General features: G+C 52.8%; 1 protein-coding gene across 1 annotated transcript; it reads left to right on the top strand.

Annotated features, from left to right (window-relative positions):
• The first annotated feature begins 12,563 nt into the window (after positions 1–12,563).
• LOC119448022 (uncharacterized) lies at positions 12,564–13,536 on the top strand. Its single transcript, XM_037711527.2, has 2 exons — positions 12,564–12,764; positions 13,172–13,536. Exons 1-2 carry the CDS (start codon positions 12,603–12,605, stop codon positions 13,472–13,474), a joined length of 465 nt encoding a protein of 154 aa, XP_037567455.1. The 5' UTR covers positions 12,564–12,602; the 3' UTR covers positions 13,475–13,536.
• Positions 13,537–22,671: the final 9,135 nt, after the last annotated feature.

The raw sequence follows: 22,671 nt of genomic DNA, 5'->3' as shown, positions 1-22,671 counted from the left end.
TTTCCGGGCTATCAATGACAATTTGTATGAAATTGAAAGAAACTTAAAACTGGCATGTTTTCATCGAAGTACGTTTTGCTCATTTATTTTTTCCGGCTGATAAAGAAACTAAAAAAAGAAAACTGCCAGCCCTTCCACTGGGGTGGAGATGGAAGACCAACGAAGCTGTACTGTACTGGGAATGATGTATTTCTAATTATGACTATTAAGATGTGATGATGTAATTGGTTATTTGAACTATTAAAGAATAAGAAATATATATGATCCGGTGGTTTTCATTTATTTAGTGACCACAGGGACCATGACCTTATGGTCACTACGGTACATGTACGGCAAAGGTTGGCACGTTCTTCATAAACACGCCACCAACGCCACGTGCGTTCGGTGCGAACGCGGGCAAAACGCCGCCGCCGTCGACAACAGTTGTGCGCGTTGTTTGTGTCACCCAACTTCCTTGGTGTGACCGCACACAACTAAAGCCCCTATATTTTTAAAAGTAGCGCCATCCACTTCCCTCCTCCTCCGTTCCACTATCGCGCTCGGCGCGACCAGCGCGATCGAGGCGCCACGGAGCTGCCCGGGATTTCGAAGAGGCGCTCGCCCGCTTGCGCCCTGCAGCAGACGGCCGCCTGCCTCCTGGACGAGACCCTCGGAGACCACCTCCTGGTGTACGTCGACGGTTCGGTGGTACCGGACACCGGCTCTGCCACGGCGGCCTGCACGGCTCCAGCCCTGCAGAAGAGCAGGCAGTGTCGACTGCCCAGACACGCCAGCTCGACTGCAGCGGAGGTGGCAGGCCTCCACCTGGCCGTCGACCTACTCTCCGAGGAGCTTCCTGGGGTACCAGCGGCCATCCTCTGCGACTCCAAGGCAGCCCTCCTCGGCCTGCAGAGGCCAGAAAGCGCCAGCCTTGGAGTCGCACTGCTGTCTACCCGGCTGACAGCGCTGCAGGACGCAGGCCACCCGGTGTCCCTGCACTGGATCCCCGCCCACGTAGGGATCCCGGGCAACGAGGCAGCCGACACCCTGGCGAAGGACGCCCACCACACCACTGTGCCCCTCAGTCGGGCCGTGACGGAGGGCGACTTCACTGGACTGAGGCTGCGGCGACACCTGGCGACCCACCACCCAGACAAACGGGTGGCACTGGGATGCCCCCCACGACCACTCCCCCAGCGAGGCCTGGCTCGCAGGGAGACCTCGCTCCTTCTCCGGCTCCGCATCGGCTGCAGCTGGACGGCAGCACGCAGCTACCGACTGGGACGAGCGACGTCCCCGGCCTGCAGCTCCTGCGGGGAGCCGGAGACGATCGAACATCTCCTGCTGGCCTGCCCGGCGTACCTCCAGCAGCGGGGCCCACTCCTGCAGGAGTTCCGCCGCCTGGGCCTCCCCTCTGGCAAGGAGAAGATCTCCTCTTCCCCGGCCGACACCACCTTTCTGCACTTCGAGGCGTCGTGGAGTTCCTTGACTCGTCAGGGCTCTCCGCACGCCTCTAAGGACATTTCTACAAGCGGGAAGGCCTCACGGCCTCCCATCCCACCCCGGGCCTGACCGGCCTGGCACAACACCCCTGCAGACTCTGCGGCACACCAAGGCCTTCCATCTCGGCCTGATACGTGCCGCCTATGCCTGCCAGTTTTGCTTCGCCCAGCCATGGCGACTCCACTCTATCCCTTCTTTCGCTCCCACTTACCCCTCCCCGTTGGCGCTGAGCCGTGCTCCCTCAAGGGCTGCAGAAGATAGCGTCAACCTTTCCCTTTCCCTCAAGAACCACTTATCATCAGGCGCGATATCGACAGTGGCGCCGCCTGCGTCGGGCCTGCCGTGGCAGACGACAGCTAACGCGCTACCAGAGGAAATCCGAGGAAAACTTCGATCGCGCCCTGCGGAGACGTTTTTGAGGCGCGATTTTGCTTCGTCAGTCAGTAACTGGTCTTAATAATGCCGTTTTGGAAGTAGCAACGCGACGATGCGAGACGGCGCAAATATCAAGTGTGCAGCAAGCGTTTGCGCACGCCGGATGGTAAACAAAAAAAGCCTTTTGCCCTCGCCTTGTCGGTTGCGGCCACTTAAGGCGCAGCAGCATGCCATCACAACGAAGTTCTTGTCCCTAACACGTTTGATCCGTTCGTGCGTACAGCACTTTCGTCGCACAGGCCCGAGAATGGCAGTCGGAGCGCGCTGGAAAGAAAAAAAATATACAAAAGCGCGACGCGAACTTCCACGTGACACGGATTGGCCAATGGGGGAGCGGAGGAGGCTGGGGCGACAGGAGGCGGCTAAGAGAGGGCGAGGAGGAAGCGCCGGGGTGAGCGCGGTGGCGGCAAGATCTAAGAATGGCGCTACTTTTATAAATATAGGGGCTTTACACACAACCGCTGTCAAAACGCTGGCTACGTGACGAACGGCTAAACGCCGTTGTCAACACTGTTAGGGGAGAGGGCGAGAGCCCAGAGAGAGTCGGCGGCAGAAGCCGGCAGGGCTGCGCGCATGCGCCGCAGTGGGAGAGCGGGCACGCAAACGCACAGTGTAGAGTGCCTCGATGCCCTCCTCGCCCACCAGTCCCCTTCCATTGGGCGCGTTAAGTTAGCGCGCTCCGAACTCCAAAGGAGCACGCTCGAGTGCGCTCGAGTGCGACGCCTTCGGAGCTTAACTTAACGGCGATATTCGCCGACTGCTTTCGGGCGCACGAACGCGCCGTCTGGCGAATGTTATGTTGCTTCCGCGACCGCTATCGCATTGCGCGCGCTTTTTGAAGATGGCGCCGCCGATAAACACCCTCCTGCAGTTTTTGATAGACGATGAACAGCTAGAAGAACTTGACGCGCAGCGACGGACGCAGCAGCAGCGGCTTATGTATGCGATGCAAGCTGTTCGTGGTGTTCTCAGAGGTACCCTGTCAGAGGATTTATTTCTGCTCCGCGGTATGCTGACTGATGGCGCGTTCCTCGCTCGCAAAGATGCGAGCGAGGAACGCGCTCGATTGCCGATCGCAAGAGGACAGAGAGCCTTATGATCCGAGGCATCCAGGATTATGTGACCAACCTTGCGCCCAGATACGCATATTTATTTATTTATTTATTACAAAAACCCGCATTCGCCCCAAGAGCATTACAGCGGGGGGGATATAGACATATTTATACATTTGTGGATGCAAACATTAAACACAGTGTCACACAAGCGAAACAAGGCTTTACAAGCAGGTAAACAAAGGCAATAGATCGCTAGCATCTAGGTATGATACCCGTATAAAACAAAACAAGTACATAAGTACAGTACAGAAAACAAAACAAGTACAAAATCAGGTAACAGCAGCGCTATAGAGCTTGAACACACTTATAAAACTGAGAATTAGATGCGATGCTTACAACGTTTTCAGGAAGCCTGTTCCACTCAGATGCCGTTCGTCGAAAAAATGAATACTTCAGCAAATTGCCTCTGGAAGTTATCTCCCGAACTTTAAAGGCATGGTCGCGGCGATTCGAAATGTAATGTGGTGCGAGCATGTAGTTCGTTTTGTCTATGCCAGAGCGCCCATGGAAAATATTATGAAAGAACTTCAGCCTAAGATACCGTCTACGATCGCTCAAAGTCTGCAGTTGCAATCTGGTCTTCATAGCGGTGACGCTACTTGTGCGTCGATAGTCACCGACTATGTACCTGGCTGCTCGATTTTGTACGCGCTCCAGCAAATATATCATGTTCTGTTGATAAGGATCCCAGAGTACACTCGCGTAGTCGAGAATAGGACGAACGTATGACGTGTACAGGACCTTTTTCACGCCTTCAGGGCACGCATGGAAAGCGCGAGCCAAAAATGCAAGGGTTCTGTTGGCTTTATTTGCGGTTTTTATTATGTGTTCATTCCATGACAGGGTATCCGTAAAGTATACACCAAGGTACTTGGCCTCCTTTACATGCGGTAAACTGACATTGTTGATAACATAGGAGCTTGGCGAGTCTAGCTTTTTTCTCGAGAAACGAATGTAATTGCATTTCGTTGTGTTTAGAGCCATGTGCCAGGTACTACACCATTCAGAAATTTTATTCAGATCAGATTGAAGAATTTTGATACCAGCTGGAGTGTCAATTGAGCGATAAACAACGCAGTCATCTGCATACAACCGTATTTTCGAAGTGATTCCTTCTGATATGTCATTGATGAAGATTAAGAACATCAAGGGGCCTAACACCGATCCTTGCGGTGTTATGCACCAATTCAAAGAGCAGTGCCCCAACATCTTCCATGATACCATGAGGACCTGAAGAAATCATACACATGAACGTAGCGACGAGAAGGCGCCAAACTGCGACTGTTCGGTTACGTACCTGAGCGTCTGGCAAGTAATGATCGCGCCGTCATTTTCGATTCGTGATAAGCTCAAACCGCGCCAACACGCGAAGTTCCCGTTCATGCCTTGGAGCAGACGCGCGGCTGCGCAGCGGCGGCAGGAACGAGTGGGCAAGGAGCACGGACTTGCATAAGTGGAAAGAGCCGGAAATACGTCATTTTTCCGGAAGTCGTAGCAGGCGCGTGCTCTCGCGCACCGTCTCCAGGGTGGAGCGCGTAGAGCGCGCTCCGTAATCACGCACCGGAAGTCGCTTTTTAGCCGTTAAGTTTAAAAGAGCGCGCTCTGCTGGCTAGAGCGCGCTCGAGCGCCTTAACTTAACGCGCCCATTGGTAAGTCGAGCTTGTGTCAGCTCTACGAGGACGTTGGTCGCCCACCCACGCTAGCCATCCCGCCACCTCCTCCGCACCATCAGCCATTGCAGGTGTGTACTCCACTGGAGGCCCTCACGAAAAGGCGATCCCCAACCTGCGCCTTAATTGTTCCAGGCGTCGGCGTTCCTGCTGAAGGACCGGCTGGACGGCCATCTACACGGACGGCTCCGTACATGCAGCCTCCGGATCTGCCACAGGTCTCCTGCGTGATCCCTGCCCTTCAGCGCTTGCTAGTGTGCCGGCTACCTTTCGCAGCAAGCTCCACCGCGGCTGAGGTGGCCGGCCTCCATCTGGCTGCGGACCTGCTGGCGGAGGACCCCCCAGATTCTCCGGCTGTGATCCTCTGCGACTCGCGAACGGTGCTCCTGGCTCTTCGTCGACCGGAGACCGCCGACCTTGGCGTTGCCCTGCTGGCAGTAAAGCTTCGCGCCCGTGTTTCAAGTGGCTTGAAGCTGTCGCTGCAGTGGCTCCCCCTCTCACGTCGGCGTCCAGGGCAACGAGGAGGCTGACGCCCTGGCAAAGGCAGCACACCACGCTCCTGTACCAGTCAGTACCGCTGTAACTGCCTTTGGCTACGCAAGGCACACGTTGCAGCCTAACGGCGCTCCACCCGGATCGGCGCGTCGCCAGCGGTCGCCCTCCCCGTCCACTTCCTGATCGCGGCCTCACAAGGCAGGAGCGGTCTCTCTTGCTCCGCCTCCGGATCGGCTGCTCCTCCGGACCATCTACTTTGTTTCTGCCCCGCCTTCTCTAAAGAAAGGGCTTCTATCTACACGTCATTCCGACGCCTAGGACTCCCTACGGACTCAGCACCGCAGCTGCTCTTTCCCGGTCGGCACCACGGCTCCGCCTTCAGGCACCTACTCACATTCCTGCAGGACACGGGACTGTCGTGCAAATTGTGAATGCGCCGCATGGCTATCCCTGACAGTCAAGGGCTGTGTAATCGATCGACCTTCTGTCTCTCTTTTCTTTCTTCTTTACATCCCCCGCTTCTTCCCCAAGGCGCTGAGTCATGTGCTCCCTAAAGGGCTGCAGAAAATAGCGCCTCTTCCTCTTCACAACCTCTCTCTCGCCGTGCGTTCGCTCCACGTGAAAGCGCGCGTCCCTCGCCCTCACTTGCTTTCACTCGCACGTACAGCATACGGCCAATGAGTTTTTTTTCTATTACCGGACGCGACGATCGAAAGCTGAGCCCTTAAAAGCTTCGCTGTAAAAAAAAAATAATAAAAAAATATCACGTGACTAACCAGTTCACCCGGATCAAAAAGCAGCGCCCTCAAACAAGCTCCATATAGTCGCAGAGCTGGCGCATTATATGGCGCGCCCCACCCGCGACAGCGCGGCGCCTTGGTGTTGATAAGGAGAGTGCCGATAGCTGGTGCATGGTTGATGCGTCGTGGAAAGAGTGCGCTCACTAAATATATGCTGGCTATCCCGTAATCGAGCGTATACCTAAACATGAAATGGCTACCGCCAAAGCAGATTGCTTGGAGATGATGCTAGCCACAATCTTAAAATGGGTGTAGTGCATGTTCGCAAGGGCACACCCCACCACACCACACAACCACCCGCGGCGCGCCAGATGCTGCCGGCCTGGTCAGGCAGCGTGGCGTCATCTCTCGAAGTAGGCGGCGCGAAACCCGCGCCGCGGAACTCGCGGACCACTGGCGTTGAACCGCGGAACTCCCGGACTGCTGGCAACCCTATCTCAGTACCAAAAGATGACAATCAAGTGTATGGTGCCCTGTATCTGCCTTTGAACCTCGCTATTGGAAATGACAAATAAAACTTCAGCGTACTAGAAGTACGCTTCGGCTCCCCCTGGCCAGTTTCTCAGGACCAACAAAAGTTCTTGTCACCGTCACTAGAAGTTACAGCTTGAGTGACATTGTGAACAAACATTAGGGAAAACTCGGAAGCAATATGTTTTGTAACTTGTTTGGGCAGTAACTAGGTTATGTAATGCGGTCCTGTACAAAGGGTTGGGGGCATAAGACCGCATTTTCTCAACTTTTTACTGGTTGCCCGTATGATCTCGTTTTGTTCTCGCAACGATGCGCAGATGTTCTCGTTTGAGTGCCCGGATAACGGCTCTGGCTTTTGGCTCAAGGTCACTTGAAGGTTGCCGAAAACGGGAGCTAAAAGCATTTCATGCTTAATATTACAAGGTAAACAGAACACGTATTTAACTTCAACGGTTTCGTCCGGTGGATCGGTCTTCATTGGGGTATATAAAAAGTGGCACTTCGGCACTGGTAGTGAAGACAGCAGACAGCGTGCGGACAATGTTGCGAACAATGTTGCGAACAAAATGCTGACATCTGGAACTGCACACTTATTTTGCTTTAGATGCCTCAAATAAACTTCAAACTTACAGGCCAGTCGCATGAAATCCTGAAATATAACAATTTAGTGTTTTTATTTGAATCGGCCCTCGTAAAATGAGTTACAGTATTTCACACCTTGTGCACTTTGCCGGAATTAAAGGAATGCAATGGCAACATGCAGACATTCCTGGTATGAACTTTCAGCTCCAAGGGATTCAACAAATTTGGTGTAATGCCACGCCCCAATTCTGTATGCAATGAAAATGTGACTGACAGCCCCATTCCGCAACCCTGCGTGCCTTGCCCCGCCCTGAAAGGAATTGAATATTACGCCACGCCTACATTCAATTGAAATGAATGGAAGTGTGGCACAATATTATTCCATTCCATTCCATGGAAATGGAATTGGCAGTCCCAGTCCGCAACCCTGCCTGCCTTGCCTTGCTCTGTCTTGCCCTGCCCTACCCTGTCGCAAAGGGCCAGGTAAAAGGTATAGAAATAATGCTTCACATTAAAAAGAGTGAATACTCTCCGAATAGCCTCTGCACCATTACATAACGCTCACACCTTCCAGATGTCCCGGCAAAAGCGGTAGTCGCAATCATAATGAGACGCTTTATAAATTGTGAGCATGGCATTGTGAGCGGCGTCCGCACCAGTTTTCTTTGGCACCTATATTGCTACTGATATAATCTCGACCGGGTGAGGTGGGTCGTCACCGCAGGAATCAGGAAACGACGATGAAGGCGGGCATCGTGAGGATGGAAAATAGAAAAGATTGTATTCACTTCATTGGTACATGGTTTTGACTCTATCCGAGTCTCGAGCGGTTCTGATTAACACGGGGGCCAGGACGGCCTTAAATCCCCTCGTGGTGGCCGGCGTTTCTTTCGTGGAAGTCCTCTCTCCGGTGGTCAAGTTGACGACCTCCTCGCCCTCGGGTCCTCCTTCTTGGTAGCTCGCCGTTTTCGTCTGCTCCGTAGAGGTGAGAGCTCTCTCGGGGCTGAAGGGGATTATCTCGTCACGGGATAAGCGCTGGGGCTTGCTTCCCACATTGGAGAGATACAGATTCCAGGCATAACCTGCCGATGACTCCTTCGGGGAACTTGTGGAAGTGTCAGACCTCTGTCGGGCGGTCAAGTTGGCGACCTCCTCTCCCTCGGGTCTTCCTTCTTGGTAGCTCGCTGTTTTCGTCTGCTCCGTAGAGGTCAGACGCTCTCTCGGGGATGAAAGAGGATTATCTCGTCACGGGAAAGGCGCTCGAGCTTGATTCCCACATTTCACAGGTGCAGTTCCAAGCCGATCATAACACTACCCTATCAGACCATCGGTTACATGTCCTACGCTTACATAACTCCGTTTGTTTCTATCTCAACCAGAATATCGTACACTTACGTTTGCTCTCTATTCCATTCTGCCATCATTTTCCGTCTCTTTTCCATTCCCTTAATAATGGCCCAAGCCTATAGCGGGCGATAGACCAAGAATCGGGTGGGTACTATCATAACAAAATATAAATGAAAAAGAAAAATCACCGCCCAAGCACTCCGTTGGTGGTGCAGGTTTCCCTCATTTTTATTTAGGTTTCTTTCATCTCCGAGGGGCCCAAAAAATAGCCGTAGACATGGTTAACCAGCGAAGCTTAAACGTTTGGCCCCGGTGTTTATCACTGGGTTAACCCAATGGTTCATTAAAGTATTTCGCAATTATTGGTTACGTCCTTGTGTTTCTTAATGAGGGTACACACACGTTCGGCTGCGACGGAGAGAACGACGTCACTGACGGCATTTCCGCACTCCGCCGTTGTCGCTTGCGCTCGATGTCTCGAGTTTGTTCGGTGGTGTTGTTAGCAGCTTTCGGCCACCATTGCCGCTTGCGATACTTCGAAATGAAATTGCATAAAAGTTAAATCTGTCCGTTTGTCACAAAAGAGCGCGTAATCCAAGCGCGCGCCGAGTGTCGCGCAAGCCAGCGAAAGAACACGCCGGCCCCGCGGCAACTTCAACAGAGGGGGAGAGCGCATACGCCTCAAGCAACAACGCTAACAACGGCGCCGAAACGTCTGCAAGAAGCTCGACGAAGCGACGTTAACCGGAGAGGGAGAGAGAGAGAGAGAGCGCACGCGCGTGCCGAGACACCTTCTCACCCGGCGAGCCGAGAGAGATAACTACAGTGTGAGCGTGCGTGAACAGCATGAGTCATCACCCCCCACCTCGACGACGCGGCGGTGGTCGAAGGTACCAGAAAAGACTCGAAGTTTCCCAAGCTTTGGCCGTGCTACGGAATCACAACTCCGATCGAATGTTCGAGAAGGACCGTCGACGGCTATATAAACGCTGTGCGAGCATTGTCAGTTCGGAGTCCAGTGAGGAATTCAGGAGTTGAGTCCGCACCGTGAAGTGATGTAACGTGAAGACCAAGCGTCTGCGGAAGAAGGGGATTCCCCGGCAAGCTAGTCGACGAGTTCATCGAGCGTCTGCATTTCCGGAAGAAGTTCTTTCTTCGAGATTTGCCCCCAAGTTACGCCGAGATCGTCTGACTTCCAAGACCAACACTGGTGAATACGATTGGACACTTAGTGTTCCTTTTTATTTTTGTGTTTTACGTGTTGGACTCTCAGTGCTTGTCGTTATTTTCTTGTGTTTGTTAATACCCATCTGATTTGTATTGTGTTGTGTCTAGCCTAAGTGTGCAAGTGTGTGTGAACTGCCTTGTGTGAAGAATATATTTTGTTGTGTTTTGACAACTCTGGGCTCTGACTCGGTCTTTGGACAGCAACCGGCGTTCGCTGGCGCACCAGAGGGCCCACTCTTAATTGTCCTTGCTTTCGTGGGATTATTTTCGGAAGCTGATAAGTCGGCTTTGGAATTTAGTCCGGCGTCTGCGCCTCGTTCACCGGGGTCTGTGACACCGTTACGTAAGCAATGAATGGCTCATACCCCCTTAAGCAATGGCTCGTATCCCCGTAAACGCGGCCTCCCCATTACGACGACAGAAGAAAAGTGAAATTCTACGCTGGAATGTTGAGCAGCAACGCAGCCTGCTGTGGAAGACGACGACGACGACGAACGCGGGAGCAGTGGCACGAGCGCGTGCCGAGCACGAGCGCAACCCGAGTGGCGCCAACGAGCCAGCTGCGGAAGAAGACGACGATGCTCGAGCAAATGCTACTCGTTTTCGTGCAGGCAGTAGTTGGTCCCTTAGATGTACGATTATGTGAGATCCCTCCAATTTGCAGTGAGAGAGATAATCTCCAAATTATTTTCGACGATATATATCCAAACAACGCAAAACTCCTTTCTTACAATATATTAAATGGGCTATTAGAAAATCACTTATTGAAGTTAAAAATAAAAGCCGCCATAGCGACAGATGCCTCGCAATCAGAAGAAAAAATCTGGAATTTGAATTTTCTCTTCCGCTTTCGACTGGTCGTTCTCCTTAAGACTTCCAGACTATATGCCAGTATTTCTTGCTGAGTTTCTGGCGGTTACATTGGCTTTACGATAAGTGCACTCATCAATATCGGAAGTTGTAATAGTAACGGATTCTTTGTCATTATGTTCAGCTCTCACTGCAAATAGTAGCTCACAAGTTTCGCGTACATTCCAATGTCTTATTCCTTCTAACTTAAAACTAATTAGATTGGTATGGGTGCCTGGTCACAAAGGATTAGTTGTCAATGAATTAGCTGACAGCTTAGTGAGAGCTGCCTTTAGTGGTCGAATCCTTCCGATTCTTCCTGTATCAGCTTACATAACCGCGGCTAGGTTCAGGAGATGGGCAGTCATGCAAGACTCCTGGAACCTGCCATTAACAAATCTAACTGATTATCGACACCTCCTATTTCCTTGGAACAGAAAATTCTGCCATAATATAAATAATAATAATAATAATATAAAACTTGAAGTCCTCTTTACCAAATTCAGATGTCGCATTCCTACATTAAACTTTTATCTACATCGATCTGGTCCGGCGCCCTCCTCCTTGTGCTGGATTAAATGTTACGATACCCAATATTCTATCTTTTGGTGCCTCTTCTCTCGGACATTGTCGTAGGGATGTTTGTTCAGCTGTTGTGGGGTATATAATTGAATCAGGACGATTTTCTTGCTAAATTCTTAGATTTTATATGAATAAATTCCTTTCGTCATTGAAAAATTTTCAAAAGTGATCCTTATTAGACTCCGATAATTGTTTTCCTTCAATCACCCGATTCTTGACCAATTCCCCATAGTGGGTACGAGCCACTCTTGAAGGCAAGCAAGCAAGCAAGCAAGCAAGCAAGCAAGCAAGCAAGCAAGCAAGCAAGCAAATGCTGCTGATAGTTTTCCGTGGAGGCGCTTTTTCGTTTCGCCTAGCCATATAAAGCTTCGCTTTAAAATACAAATTGATGTTAACATCGCTGTTTCCACGTCCTCTTTGTTTTCTTTCTTCCGCTGTTAAAAAGAAAAGAAAGAAAGTCCGTAACGCATGTACAAAAACAACCTTGCATAACGACGGCGTCATCGCGCGTTGCCTAGCAACCACCAAGCAGAGCGGCGTGTGCTTCGCCTCCTCTCCGTGCCATGCACATGTTTCCTTGACATGCATGGGACGTTAAGGAGAGGGAAGGAGAGCATGCGTGCAGCACGCGCTATGCTCGGAAGAGAGAAAGAGAAAATGAGAGCGAGAGAGAGAAAGAAATTGTAGCAGCACCAACGAGGCAACCCGCAGAGCTGCTGCCGACGCTGTTCGCTTTCCCCCGTTTCCCCGCGTTCGCGCCGAACGCGCGCGGTGTCCGTGATTAGTCCGTGACTGCAGCAGGCGCCTCTGGCGGCGACTCGGTAGGTTTCGACCAGCCACGCCCCGGCAAGTGTGGAGGCGCAGCTTGGCCGTGACGTCACCGGGGAGATAAAGGTCGGAGCCGCCGCGACAGCGGCAGAAATCTCGTTCACCGTGTGGCGAGTACATGTAGCCTTGACATGGGACGACCAAAGAAGATCTGGACACCCGAAGAAGAAGCCGCTCATCCTGAAGCGCGTCGCGCGGCCAAGCGAGAATCTGCGCGTCGGCGGCGCGCCGATTCGGAATACCGCGCCTAGCAGTACTTAGCATTTCCTAGCAAAATTTATCCAAGCCTCGTAAAACCTGGAAGAAAAGCTTGGTCGATCATCAGATCCGCTGTTTACTCCAGCCTTGCGCCACTAGTGCAAGATGCCCACGTTTTTTGTTCTCACTCCAATGCATCTCGAATTTCCTGCAACGAAAAGGGCTTGGCAAAAACTTGGCTACTACTATTTCCTCTAACTTATTTTTATTATTTGAACCCTTGCACTGCCCGATTCATGAACGATTCCATAGAGTGAGTTGTGCCATTTCACCGAGGAACAAGTAACCAGTCATTGCCAAGCAGGAAAATGAAGAAGAAGATACAGCGTGTCCCGTGATGCGCTCTCGCGTGCTCACGCTCAGAGAAGAAGCAGACCAGCTAACTGCCGTGCGGCCCGCTGAGCAGCTCGGTCTTGGAACTGTGCAACGCGGCCACTCCGTTCACACTCGGTTCGCTTATGCCACTCCGGGCAAAGGGTGGCCTCGCCTGCTCAAGCCTTGGCATTCCCCTGTGGCCATTGGTCGCGCTGGCCAGTTTGGTGTCTAGCGTCTCCTGCCAGCAGGAGCAGCATTCTGGAGGCCGACCGCGCAAGTTCATCAGCTATTATGGCCACCGGGAGGTGAGAAGCCGTCGTCTAGTTCTCTGCGCTATCTGGCGGCAGCTGGAATCCTATTGGGTTCTGCTGCCAAGAAAGATCGAGGTCGCCGGTGTGATTCGTGGCGGCTTCATTCTGATGAGGGCACAATGCAAAAATGATACGGTAGCGAACCTTAGGTTAACATCGAAGTGGTCAAAATTGAACATGTAGCCTTCGCTACGGCGTCTCATATAGCCTCTGTGTTGCTTTAAGGCGATAGAGCCAATCAATCGTCTTTCTTTTTCGAGCTCTCGATAGCAGGATGATTATGACTCCCGTCCTCGCGGAGACGTTGTCCCCGAAGAGCTCGGTCTGAATCTTTGTGGCAGACGTAGGGAATTACAGCATGTAGTTCTGCTGACTGGGTCGAGCACGATTGTCCCGCGCAGGTGCAAGAGGGAGAAAATTTCATCATCTACTGCTTTGCCGATCCGAAAGCCAAGATCTCGTGGACCAAGGACGGTTCACCGTTGCGCCACTGGTCCGCCTGGCAGGGATACTCCGTGTCGGAATACAACGCCCAGGACTTCAAGGTATCCAGGCTGGAGGTGCAGGCTGCCGACGCGGACTTCTCGGGCGGCTACAGCTGCTCGAGCGAGTCGCTTGCCAAACACTTCGTCCAGGTCACGGCCCTGCAGGACTCGACTGGAGCGCAAGCGCCCTGTCACGTTCTTGTGAGTCGCCGCCGTTAAGAGAGGCAGACCGGACGTATATAATAATGGAGGAGTAGCGTGTACCAAAGGTCGATTAAAACGTTTACTAGCACACTGTACTAATGTCGGCAGCTGCGTTTCCAACGAGGTTCGCTGCTGCACCTTTGGAAACGCATCATTCTACTCAACTACGTCTTTGCTGGTGCCGGCTTTGGTTGAGGTTTATTTGCCTGCACGATTCTGCTGCCGTGTTAGGCGCACACTACCATGCTGACATCTGCATGCTGTGTGCTCCCTGATCTGCATTTTGAGCTGAGGTGGACATGTCCGCGGCTTTCGTAGGCTTTCGCTTCTGTAATTTTCTACTTGTATGTAAACGTTATCGTACATCTTTCATTAGATGCCCCGCACATGATCCGGTCTCACAGTATACATTCCAATGATGTCCCGAAGTTGTACTCAATGGATGACTGAATCGATCAATCGAATTCATTTTCTCGAATAGGATAACCACCGTAAGTGGAAGAAAGCTGACGTTGCAACATCTAGGCTGGCAAACCTAAATATACATCAAAGAGGTATGGCAGGAATATGCATGCAAAAGTGAAAAAAAAAAAATGTAAAAGGAAAGAAAAGCACTACGCGCTTGAAGAAACGTACATCAGTGAAAAAATTCCAGTGCCATTATAATATAGAATTCTGAGTTCGCGAAACTGAGAAAGACTGATCACTGAAGAAACCTTGTACAGACTATGGATATCTGCTCAGGTTCCGAATGAATCCCTCCGACTACGCTGCGGTATCGTGGCTCCGGACGGCGAGAATCTGACTTGGTTCAAGGACGGCGAGGAATTATTTCCGGACAATGACCGGTTCCTGGCCGTCGGCAGGACGCTGGAGATACGGAGGGCCTGCGAAGAGGACGCCGGCGCGTACGGCTGTTCCCGTGCGCGCTCGGCGATGAACGACTCGGCCGGCATGGCGCACGTCCTGCAGCTGGTCACGCCCGTGCGCCTGGAGCCCTTGGAAGGCGCCGTGTATGCTCCGCTAGGGGCGCGCGTGAACCTCGAGTGCCGCGCGTACGCTCGGCCCGACCCGCAGATCACGTGGCTGTTTGGCGACCGCAGCCGCGTGTCCAGCCCGCTGCTGAGCGTGGACAACGTGTCAGTTTCTCACTCAGGTACCTACAGGTGCTCGGCATCGCACGAGCGATGCGCGCGACTGGTCGCCGAGAGCGTCGTGACAGTGAACGTGTTCGAGTCGACGATCCGCACCAACGAGGGCTTTCCAGGCTCGGGCATCACGCTGACACCGGGCGCCGATTTTCTGCGGCTCATCTGCGACTACCCGGCCGACCGCAGCGCCAAGATCGTCTGGCTGAAGGGGAACGCGACCGTGCTTTCTGGCGACAAGTACGTCTACAAGGACCAATCACTGGTGATCAACAAGCCAGAGCGCAGCGACGTCGGCAACTATAGCTGTGTCGCGCTCGGCCGTGTCGTCAACGAGACGGCTGTGATCGTGGTCGGGCTGAAGGTTGCGATTCGCACGAGCCAGTCGAAGCGCTTCAAGGAGGGTCACGACGGCTTCCTCTCTTGCAAGATTGACGGGTATCCGACGCCGACCATCCGCTGGTACAGAAACGGGCACCTGCTCAACGCTTTCCGGAGCTCCAAGTTCAAGTACGGTGGGAAGCGAGCTGACGACTACGGGACTCTCGTCATTCGTCGGCTGGGCAAGCGCGACGAGGCCACGTTTGCGTGCCTCGTGGACAACGGCCACAGTCAGGACCGCGCCTTCTTCGCAGTCGCAGTGAGCGTTCCGCCCTCTCCCCTCATACCCTTCTTCGTGATATGCGCTGAAGTCGCGCTTTTGACCGTTATCGCCTTCCTGTTCGAACACCGTGTGCGCAGCCTCTGGATGACCAACCGCAGGACGACATCGCCGAAACGCGTGCGCTCGCCCGACAGGGCTGTCGGCCGGAAGCAGAAGAGCTGCACCGAGTCTGACATTCTGAGGTTCATCAGCTGCTTGGAGACTTCGGGCGATTTGAATCTAGATGATCTACACGTACTTCAGCCTGACGAAAAGCCTCAGGCAAAGGACCTAGATGTCGCCTTAAAATATAAACCGCTGAAGACCGCCTTGTTCTCCCGCGGTAAGGCCGACGCCGCCGCCGAACCACACGTGGAATTCCGGCCCTCGGAACACATTGTGAAAGCTGACATTGAACCCCTGAATGAGTTGGAAGCGTTGGACAAAGCGCTTGCAGAACGAAAGGAAGGTCGCACAGAGGAAGAGGGACCTCCAGAAGAAGATAACGTTTATCCTAGGAAGAAGGCGCGCAAAAAGAAGTCCCGGCGCGCTTCCCGCAAGTCCCGTTTATCAGAGGACGAGCCTTTTTCGGTGACCGCGCAGGAAGGCAGTACAACGCAGGCGGCCGAACTAGAGAAGCCCTTCTTGACGGCTGCACATAAACAGCGAGCGCCCAAGTTTTCCAAAGTAGTGGAGGAGCCCTTGCCTACGGATGCGCAGTCGACAGTCTCTAAGGTAGATAACATATTGCCTGGGACAGCGCAGGAACAAGAGGAAGTGCCGCAGTTCTCTAAGATGAAGGCAGACTTCTTGCCTAATACTTCACAAACGAAAGAGCAAGTTCCACAGTTCGCTAGTGTTGAGAAGAGGGACTTTCCTTCGACAGCGCATGAATGGGAGACAGTACCGCAGTTCTCTGAAGTATCCACCGCAGATCTGCCGCAAAGTAGAAAAGTGAAGGCGAAAGCGGATCAAGCTGCCCAAGAACCGCCCGCAGAACTCGCAATTTCGCGAGCGAAAGTGAAAAAGAAGAAAATGCCGAAAGAACCTTTCACGGTGCCGCCTGCGGAGGAGTCCGAAGACGCCGAGCTTGGACCATTCTTGCAGGAAACCGAGATACCGATACTTCTAGCGAAGGGCTCCGTGTTCAACCAGGAGAAAGATGTCAACAAAAAGGTGACAGAGCGCAAGCTTGCCTCGGAAACCTGCTCGATATCGTCGCTTGATGACTTCACTTATCGTAAAGATTCGGTGTCAAGTCAGATAGCTGGTAGTGAGGTTTTGACAGATACAATGGAGTGCAAGCCAGCCATACACAAAGCCGAATCTGATGGGACGGGAAGCTTTCTGTTCGAGGAGGAGCCGTGTAACTGGAAGCATACGGAGAGGCGGATCGTTGAATACCCGGAGACACAAGCAGTCGCTGTGGCGGGTGACGTTTCTCCGAGTGGTCACGAAGGCGCTTTGCCCGGCATGCCAGCTGCAGAGGGGGACGCGTTTGCAACATCAAGAGGTATTGGCTTCACTTCAGGTACCAAGCACGAAGACGGCTCCTTAAGAAATTTGAAGCGGAAAGGCAAGAAACGTAAGGGTTGGCATAAGTCTAAAAATGAAGATGAATTGTCACCGGAGGCCCCAGAAGAAAAACCTTTCTTCTTTGGTGTTCATGCTAGCGCGGGAATGAACCAGAATATATTACCCGTGCCTTTATCCCAGCAGCGTGATGAGGCCGAAAAAGCAGGGTTTGTGGGATACGCCGAGGACACCATGGTGGAGGGGCGGTTGAAAGACCAGACGAAGCCACCGGGAGACACAAAGCGGGGCTCTATGACTTGGCGCGAAGAAACGGCAGGTTTTCCCGCGATTGCGCAAGAACCAGTTCTTCCGACCAAAGAATCTATACATTCGCACCCATACCTAGAAACTGCGCGGCCTCTTCCGATTCAAGAACCCATCCCATTCCCTACAGCTCTTGAAGGAAATCTACTTCCATGCATGCCGGAAGCAGGGCCAATTTTTCCTCACCGTCATCAGATCAACCCTGTTGTGAAAAAGCGGGAACGCAAACACTTTATTATTGAACCGGAGTCCTACATTGGCATTGACAGCCCGCCAGCTCCGCCTTCACCGGAGGAGGTCAGAGTCCGAAGCCGGAGGCAGAGCTGTGCATCTGCAGTCAGTGGCCGAAGCCGGAGGCACAGCTTTATTGAACCATCTGTAGTCACAAGGGTGCCTTTTCCACTCAGGCGCAAGAGCGATCGTTCTTTGGAAAACGGTGCAGAAAAGGAGCTCGCCAAGGAGTCCGCGAAGCCAGTCGGAAAGGCCGAGGAACCGGAGACAGAAGAGAGCTTTATTCCCCCGACAGTTCAAGAGAAGGCGCCAGCGAGTTCAATGTCCGATAAGGCTGCAGAAAAGCGGGGCCTTCCTCGCCCACAGAAGGCGCACAAGATCATCGAGGACACTAGGCCTGCCGCCGACGTTGGAACTACTGTCTCGCCGCGGTTAACGGTCCCCTTGGAAACGCACGTTGAACCGCCCACACATTCCAGCAAAGATGGCGACCTTGCGGCAAATTTGCTGCCCACGTCTACGCCGGAGGTCAACGTTCATGATGACCTGGCTAGGAGCAAAAAAGGAAAGATAGATAGTGCGGAGCGTCACACGCCTAAGTGGAAGCCAGGGAAGAGTCCACAGAGTGCCGATGGCGTTGAAAAGGTCCCAGAGCATGACAATGCTGCGGAGCGGTCATCCGCCACCACTTCGCCGCCTCGCTTGGTGAAAACGCACAAGGTAGAACAACACCAGGAGGCCGACGCACGCGTACTAAGACAGCCAAAGAAGGACAAGGTGCCGGCGAAGGCCTCAACTTTGCTTTCGACGCCGGATATGACTAAGTCCATTCTCCATCAGGGCACGCCACTGAAAAGTGCCGAGGCAGAGGGAACCATACCTGTGGAGGAGCCGCCAGAAAAAGTAGCACCAGGAAGCGCGGCGTCACGGATGCTGCCGATACTTTCTTCCCGTAGAACCAGCCAGCATAAAGACGAGCCGGTGCCAACCGTGTATCCGTCGGCTTCAACGCCGGGTAAGACTAAACCTACGCATATTGTGGCAATGACACCGAAAAGTATCGTAGCAGAACGGACGGTGCCAGAGAAGGAGCTGCGAGAAAAAGTAGCGTCAGGGAGCGTGTCGCCAATGGCGCCGCCGAAATTACAAACAAGTGTGCAAAAAGTCGAGCCGGTACAAAGGAATATGCCAGAAATACTAAGGCCACTGATTGAAATGTCTGAGGGAACACTAACACGTAGTCCGCGAACGGAGAGAATCGTAGCGACACCACCACGAGAAACCCTTTCACGAAGAACCAGTGGGCAAAAGGTTGAGCCCGTACGAAAGAAGGTGCCAGAAATACCAAGGCCGGTAGTTGAAGCGTCTGAGGGCGCACTAACGGAGAGCGGGCAAACTTGTACAATCACAGTGACACCACCACCACACAACCTTTCAGCTAGAACCAGTGGGCAGAAAGACGAGCTGGTACAAAAGAATGTGCCAGAAATACCAAGGCCAGTAGTTGATGCGTCTGAGGGTACACTAACAGCGAGCAGACTAACGGATAGAATCGTATCGACACCACCACGAGAAACCCTTTCACGAAGAATCAGTGGGCAAAACGTCGAGCCCGTACCAAATAAGGTGCCAGAAATAAGACCAGTAGTTGAAGTTTCTGAGGGCACAGTAACAGAGAGTGGACCAACGGATATAATCGCAGTGGCACCACCACACCAAATCCTTTCACGTAGAACCAGTGTACGGAAAGACGAGCCGGTAGAAAAGAAGGTACCAGAAATACCAAGGCCGACATTTGATGTGTCTGAGGGCACATTGACAGAGTGTGCACCAACGGATATAATCGTAGCGACACGACCACGAGGAACCCATTCGCGAAGACACAGTGACCAAAGAGGTGAGAGAGGTGCGCCCAGAACGCCTGTCGAAATGGGGCCACTGATTCAATTATCAGAAAGCGTAGTGTACGAGAGTACACTAACAGAGAGTACCACCTCCGGGGGAAATGTGTCGAGTGGCGCGGGCCCGAAGGCTCTGCAAGAAGCTTTTTCGCGAAGACACAGCGGAAATATAGGCGATACATTGAAATCTACGACTCCGGAGAAAGCGTCCCACTTGGCTGAAGTGCAAGACAGCACAGTGTTAGAGAGACCAGTCCCAGAAAGCACAGTGTCCGAGAGCACTGTAGCAGAAGACACGGCGTCTGTGGTCGTTCAAGGTACAATTCCACTAAGATCCAACGAAGAGGAACACGCGCCAGCGGCGAGAGGAACGGCGCATGTTTTAGAGCGCAGAAAATCCCAGGACTCATTGTCCGAAGACACCGAGACCGATATCTCTGTTGTGATTCGAAAACGCAAGCAGCGAAAAGAATTTGGTCACCACCGGCCCCGAAAGGCCACGTGGTGTCTGACGTCGCAAGGCCAGAGGGCGTTACGAGTGTTCACCAAAGAGTGCCCACTGATGAACGCTCGCCTACGAGAACTCGCAGAGAAATGTCGGATCACCCTCCGGGCATGATAAACGGCATGCTTGGTGACACCACAGTATCAGAGACACTAGTGACGGGTGTCGTGCCAGATAGTAGCGCCGAAGGCGAAGAGAGGCGCCTTGTGGAAGTGGAAGTTCGACCACTCGTGTCAAAGCTGGAAAGCACTTCCGCAGACGATGAACACGACCCCATCGAGGAGCAGATCACGCTGTACGAGGGCTTGCAGGTTCCCTACTATCAGCCAACGCCATCTTCATCGGAGGGTGAATACGAGCCTCCGATGGCGAGCGACCTGTTCAACAGCACTGCGTCACCGGAGTCGGATTGGACGCAGAACCCGGACAACTACTACTTCCTCTCCATACCCCCTTTCGAGTTCGCCATACCCAGCTCTCAAATCGACGGACCGGAAGGAGGCTCGCAGCTTGGAACAGCGTTGAAACAGCCAGCGAGGGATGGAAAGCGAAAGCGTGGTTCATCGACAAAGCGGCGAAAGCACCACATACATAAACATAAGCAAGGCGGCAGGACCACCTCCGGGAGTTTTACGCCGTCATCGGAGTTGGAGCCGGAAGGGGACGGCTCCAGCCAGTCGACTGCGGATGGATCCGGCCAGACGAACACGGATGGACCCGGCCAGGCGAGCGTGGACGGAGCTGCACCTTCGACAAGCCAACATGAGCCTTCTCGACGCGAACACGAGACAGCTTCGCCGAATCGACGTGTAAAGCAAGATAAGTCCAAAACTGGACACAAGGAAAAATAAGAATATAATTGCTTCGACACGTGATCTGTCGGACGCTGGAACGCTCTTCTGCTTTGCTTATTTTGTCAAATATATTATCTTGGCACCGGTTTTCGACATACGCGCCTTCTCTTTCAACAGTTTACTTAACTACATGGTTTTGCCGCTCACATTATCGCTTGATTTATAACCTTGGAGAGGGCGAAAACAAGCATACTAGAAAGCCCTGACCCCAAACTAAACCTTTTTGCACGAACGTTAGGTAACATTTCCGACAGACTGCGCAACTTACGAATTTGTGAACCAGATCCACCATTAATGCACTTGCACAGTTTTGTGTCTTGGTCCGGGCACCGGGACTCTAGCGTTGATCTAGGGCAATTTCACCGGGGACGTGTCGACATCCAACTATTTATCATTGTTTGCATAGAAGGCGTGCAGGGAGTTGTTCACGAGCCCATCGGTCGCATATGTTTAGTACTAAGCATGTATCTGCTGTACAGTGACATGCAGGCACATGCAGAGCGGCAGGCAGGAGGTAAGGCGGGGGTTCTTTATTGCTGCAATTGAGCGAAGCTTTAGGCACCGCCGATTCGCTATATGCTTAAAAGTAGTTTTTTTGAAAACGTACGCTCACACTACACTCCGACACACTCCACCAGTAGCATGCTGCTGCACATATCCGTTGCGGATTAACATGTAAAAGAATCTCCATGTCACGGCGATTGATGGAAGCAATGCTGAATTAAGGTAGGTAGGCCGCGGTCGACGCTAATGGGCTCCCGTAAGGGGGAGCCCACATAAGTGTGTTGTATGGGGCGGACCCACTCCCCACCCTCCCTGTAAAAATCTGTAAAATGTTTGTCAGTCAGATGCGCGTTCCCTTGCACAAGTAACGAAGCAAACGGAGCCAATGAAAATCTCATCAACAAACGTAAACCCGTAGACCGTTCGCAGATTCGACATGGGAAGGGAAGAAAATTCAAAGCTGAAACCTTTGTTATACTGGCTTTAGCAGGGTATTTGGCTGAGGTAGTTTGGGCGAAGATAGCAAGGTAAGTACCGGTCTTTCCCTGCTATATCCGTCGTGACAAATTATGAACAAGTCCATGACCTGACTGCGGGCGCCACCAACCATCACGCGAGTAACGATGCGTTCATGATTAATTTTATTGCGATAGCAATTATATGGACACTCAAAGAGGATTTCTGCCGTCGGCGTCGCCGTCGCCGTGAGGTTCCGTATGACGTCAACGGCGATGAAATCGTCGCCGCGCGCCGGACGCTGTATGTGCGAGTGAAAGGGCGCGAGGGACGCGCGCTTTCACGGGGAGCGAATGCACGGCGGAGAACAAACGCGCGTTCTGCGCCGTGCTCCCTGAAGGGCTGCAGAATTAAGCGTCTCTTTCCTCCTTTACAATCACCATATATATAGTATATATATATTATATATATATATATATAGGAAACGCGACTTCTTCCGTCGCGCGAAAAGCCGTGGGGGGACGGGGTGGCGGGAGGGGAGGCGCGACGTTTAGCTGCGGCACCAGATGCGTATTTATATAAAAAATTGGTCGCAGTTTCACCTGAAAGGCGAATCATCAATTGCGATAGCAAATTTGTAGAGAGCTATACGGAGTAATGATAGTAGCTTATCAGCTGTATAATTCGACATGCAGCAGCACCGGCAACACGCAGAACTGTTGTGACGCCGTCGGCGTTTTGCCCGCGTTCGCACAAAATGCGTGCGGCGTTGGTGACTGTTGCCCGAGCCTCTGATATAAATAGGCATTTGGTGCCGCAGCTAAACGTCGCCTCCCTTCCCTCCCCTCTTCCCCTCACCCCCCCCGCCCCCCCCCCCCCCCAAGGCCTCTCGCGCGTCGGAAGGGCGCGTTTGCTCTACATAATGGTGATTGTAAGGAGGAAAGAGACGCCTACTTCTGCAGCCCTCAGGAGCACGGCGCAGAACGCGCGTTTCTTCGCCGTGCGTTCACTCCCCTGAAAGCGCGCGGTCCCTGGCGCCCTTTCACTCTCACATACAGCTTCGTCGCGCGGCGACGATTTCATCTCCATTGACGTCATACGGAACCTCACGGCGACGCGACGCGGACGGCC

The sequence above is a fragment of the Dermacentor silvarum genome, chromosome 4 (genome assembly GCF_013339745.2).
Source record: "Dermacentor silvarum isolate Dsil-2018 chromosome 4, BIME_Dsil_1.4, whole genome shotgun sequence".
Classification (NCBI taxonomy): domain Eukaryota; kingdom Metazoa; phylum Arthropoda; class Arachnida; order Ixodida; family Ixodidae; genus Dermacentor; species Dermacentor silvarum.
Note: the sequence above shows the minus strand (reverse complement) of the source record. Positions and strands in the feature narration are given on the sequence as shown.

Excerpts from the sequence above, each read along its gene's own strand:
- LOC119448022 (XM_037711527.2), top strand. The coding sequence starts at position 12,603 with ATGCCACTCCGGGCAAAGGGTGGCCTCGCCTGCTCAAGCCTTGGCATT. Across the intron at positions 12,765-13,171 it reads GCTATTATGGCCACCGGGAG|GTGCAAGAGGGAGAAAATTT; the intron begins GTGAGAAGCCGT and ends TGTCCCGCGCAG.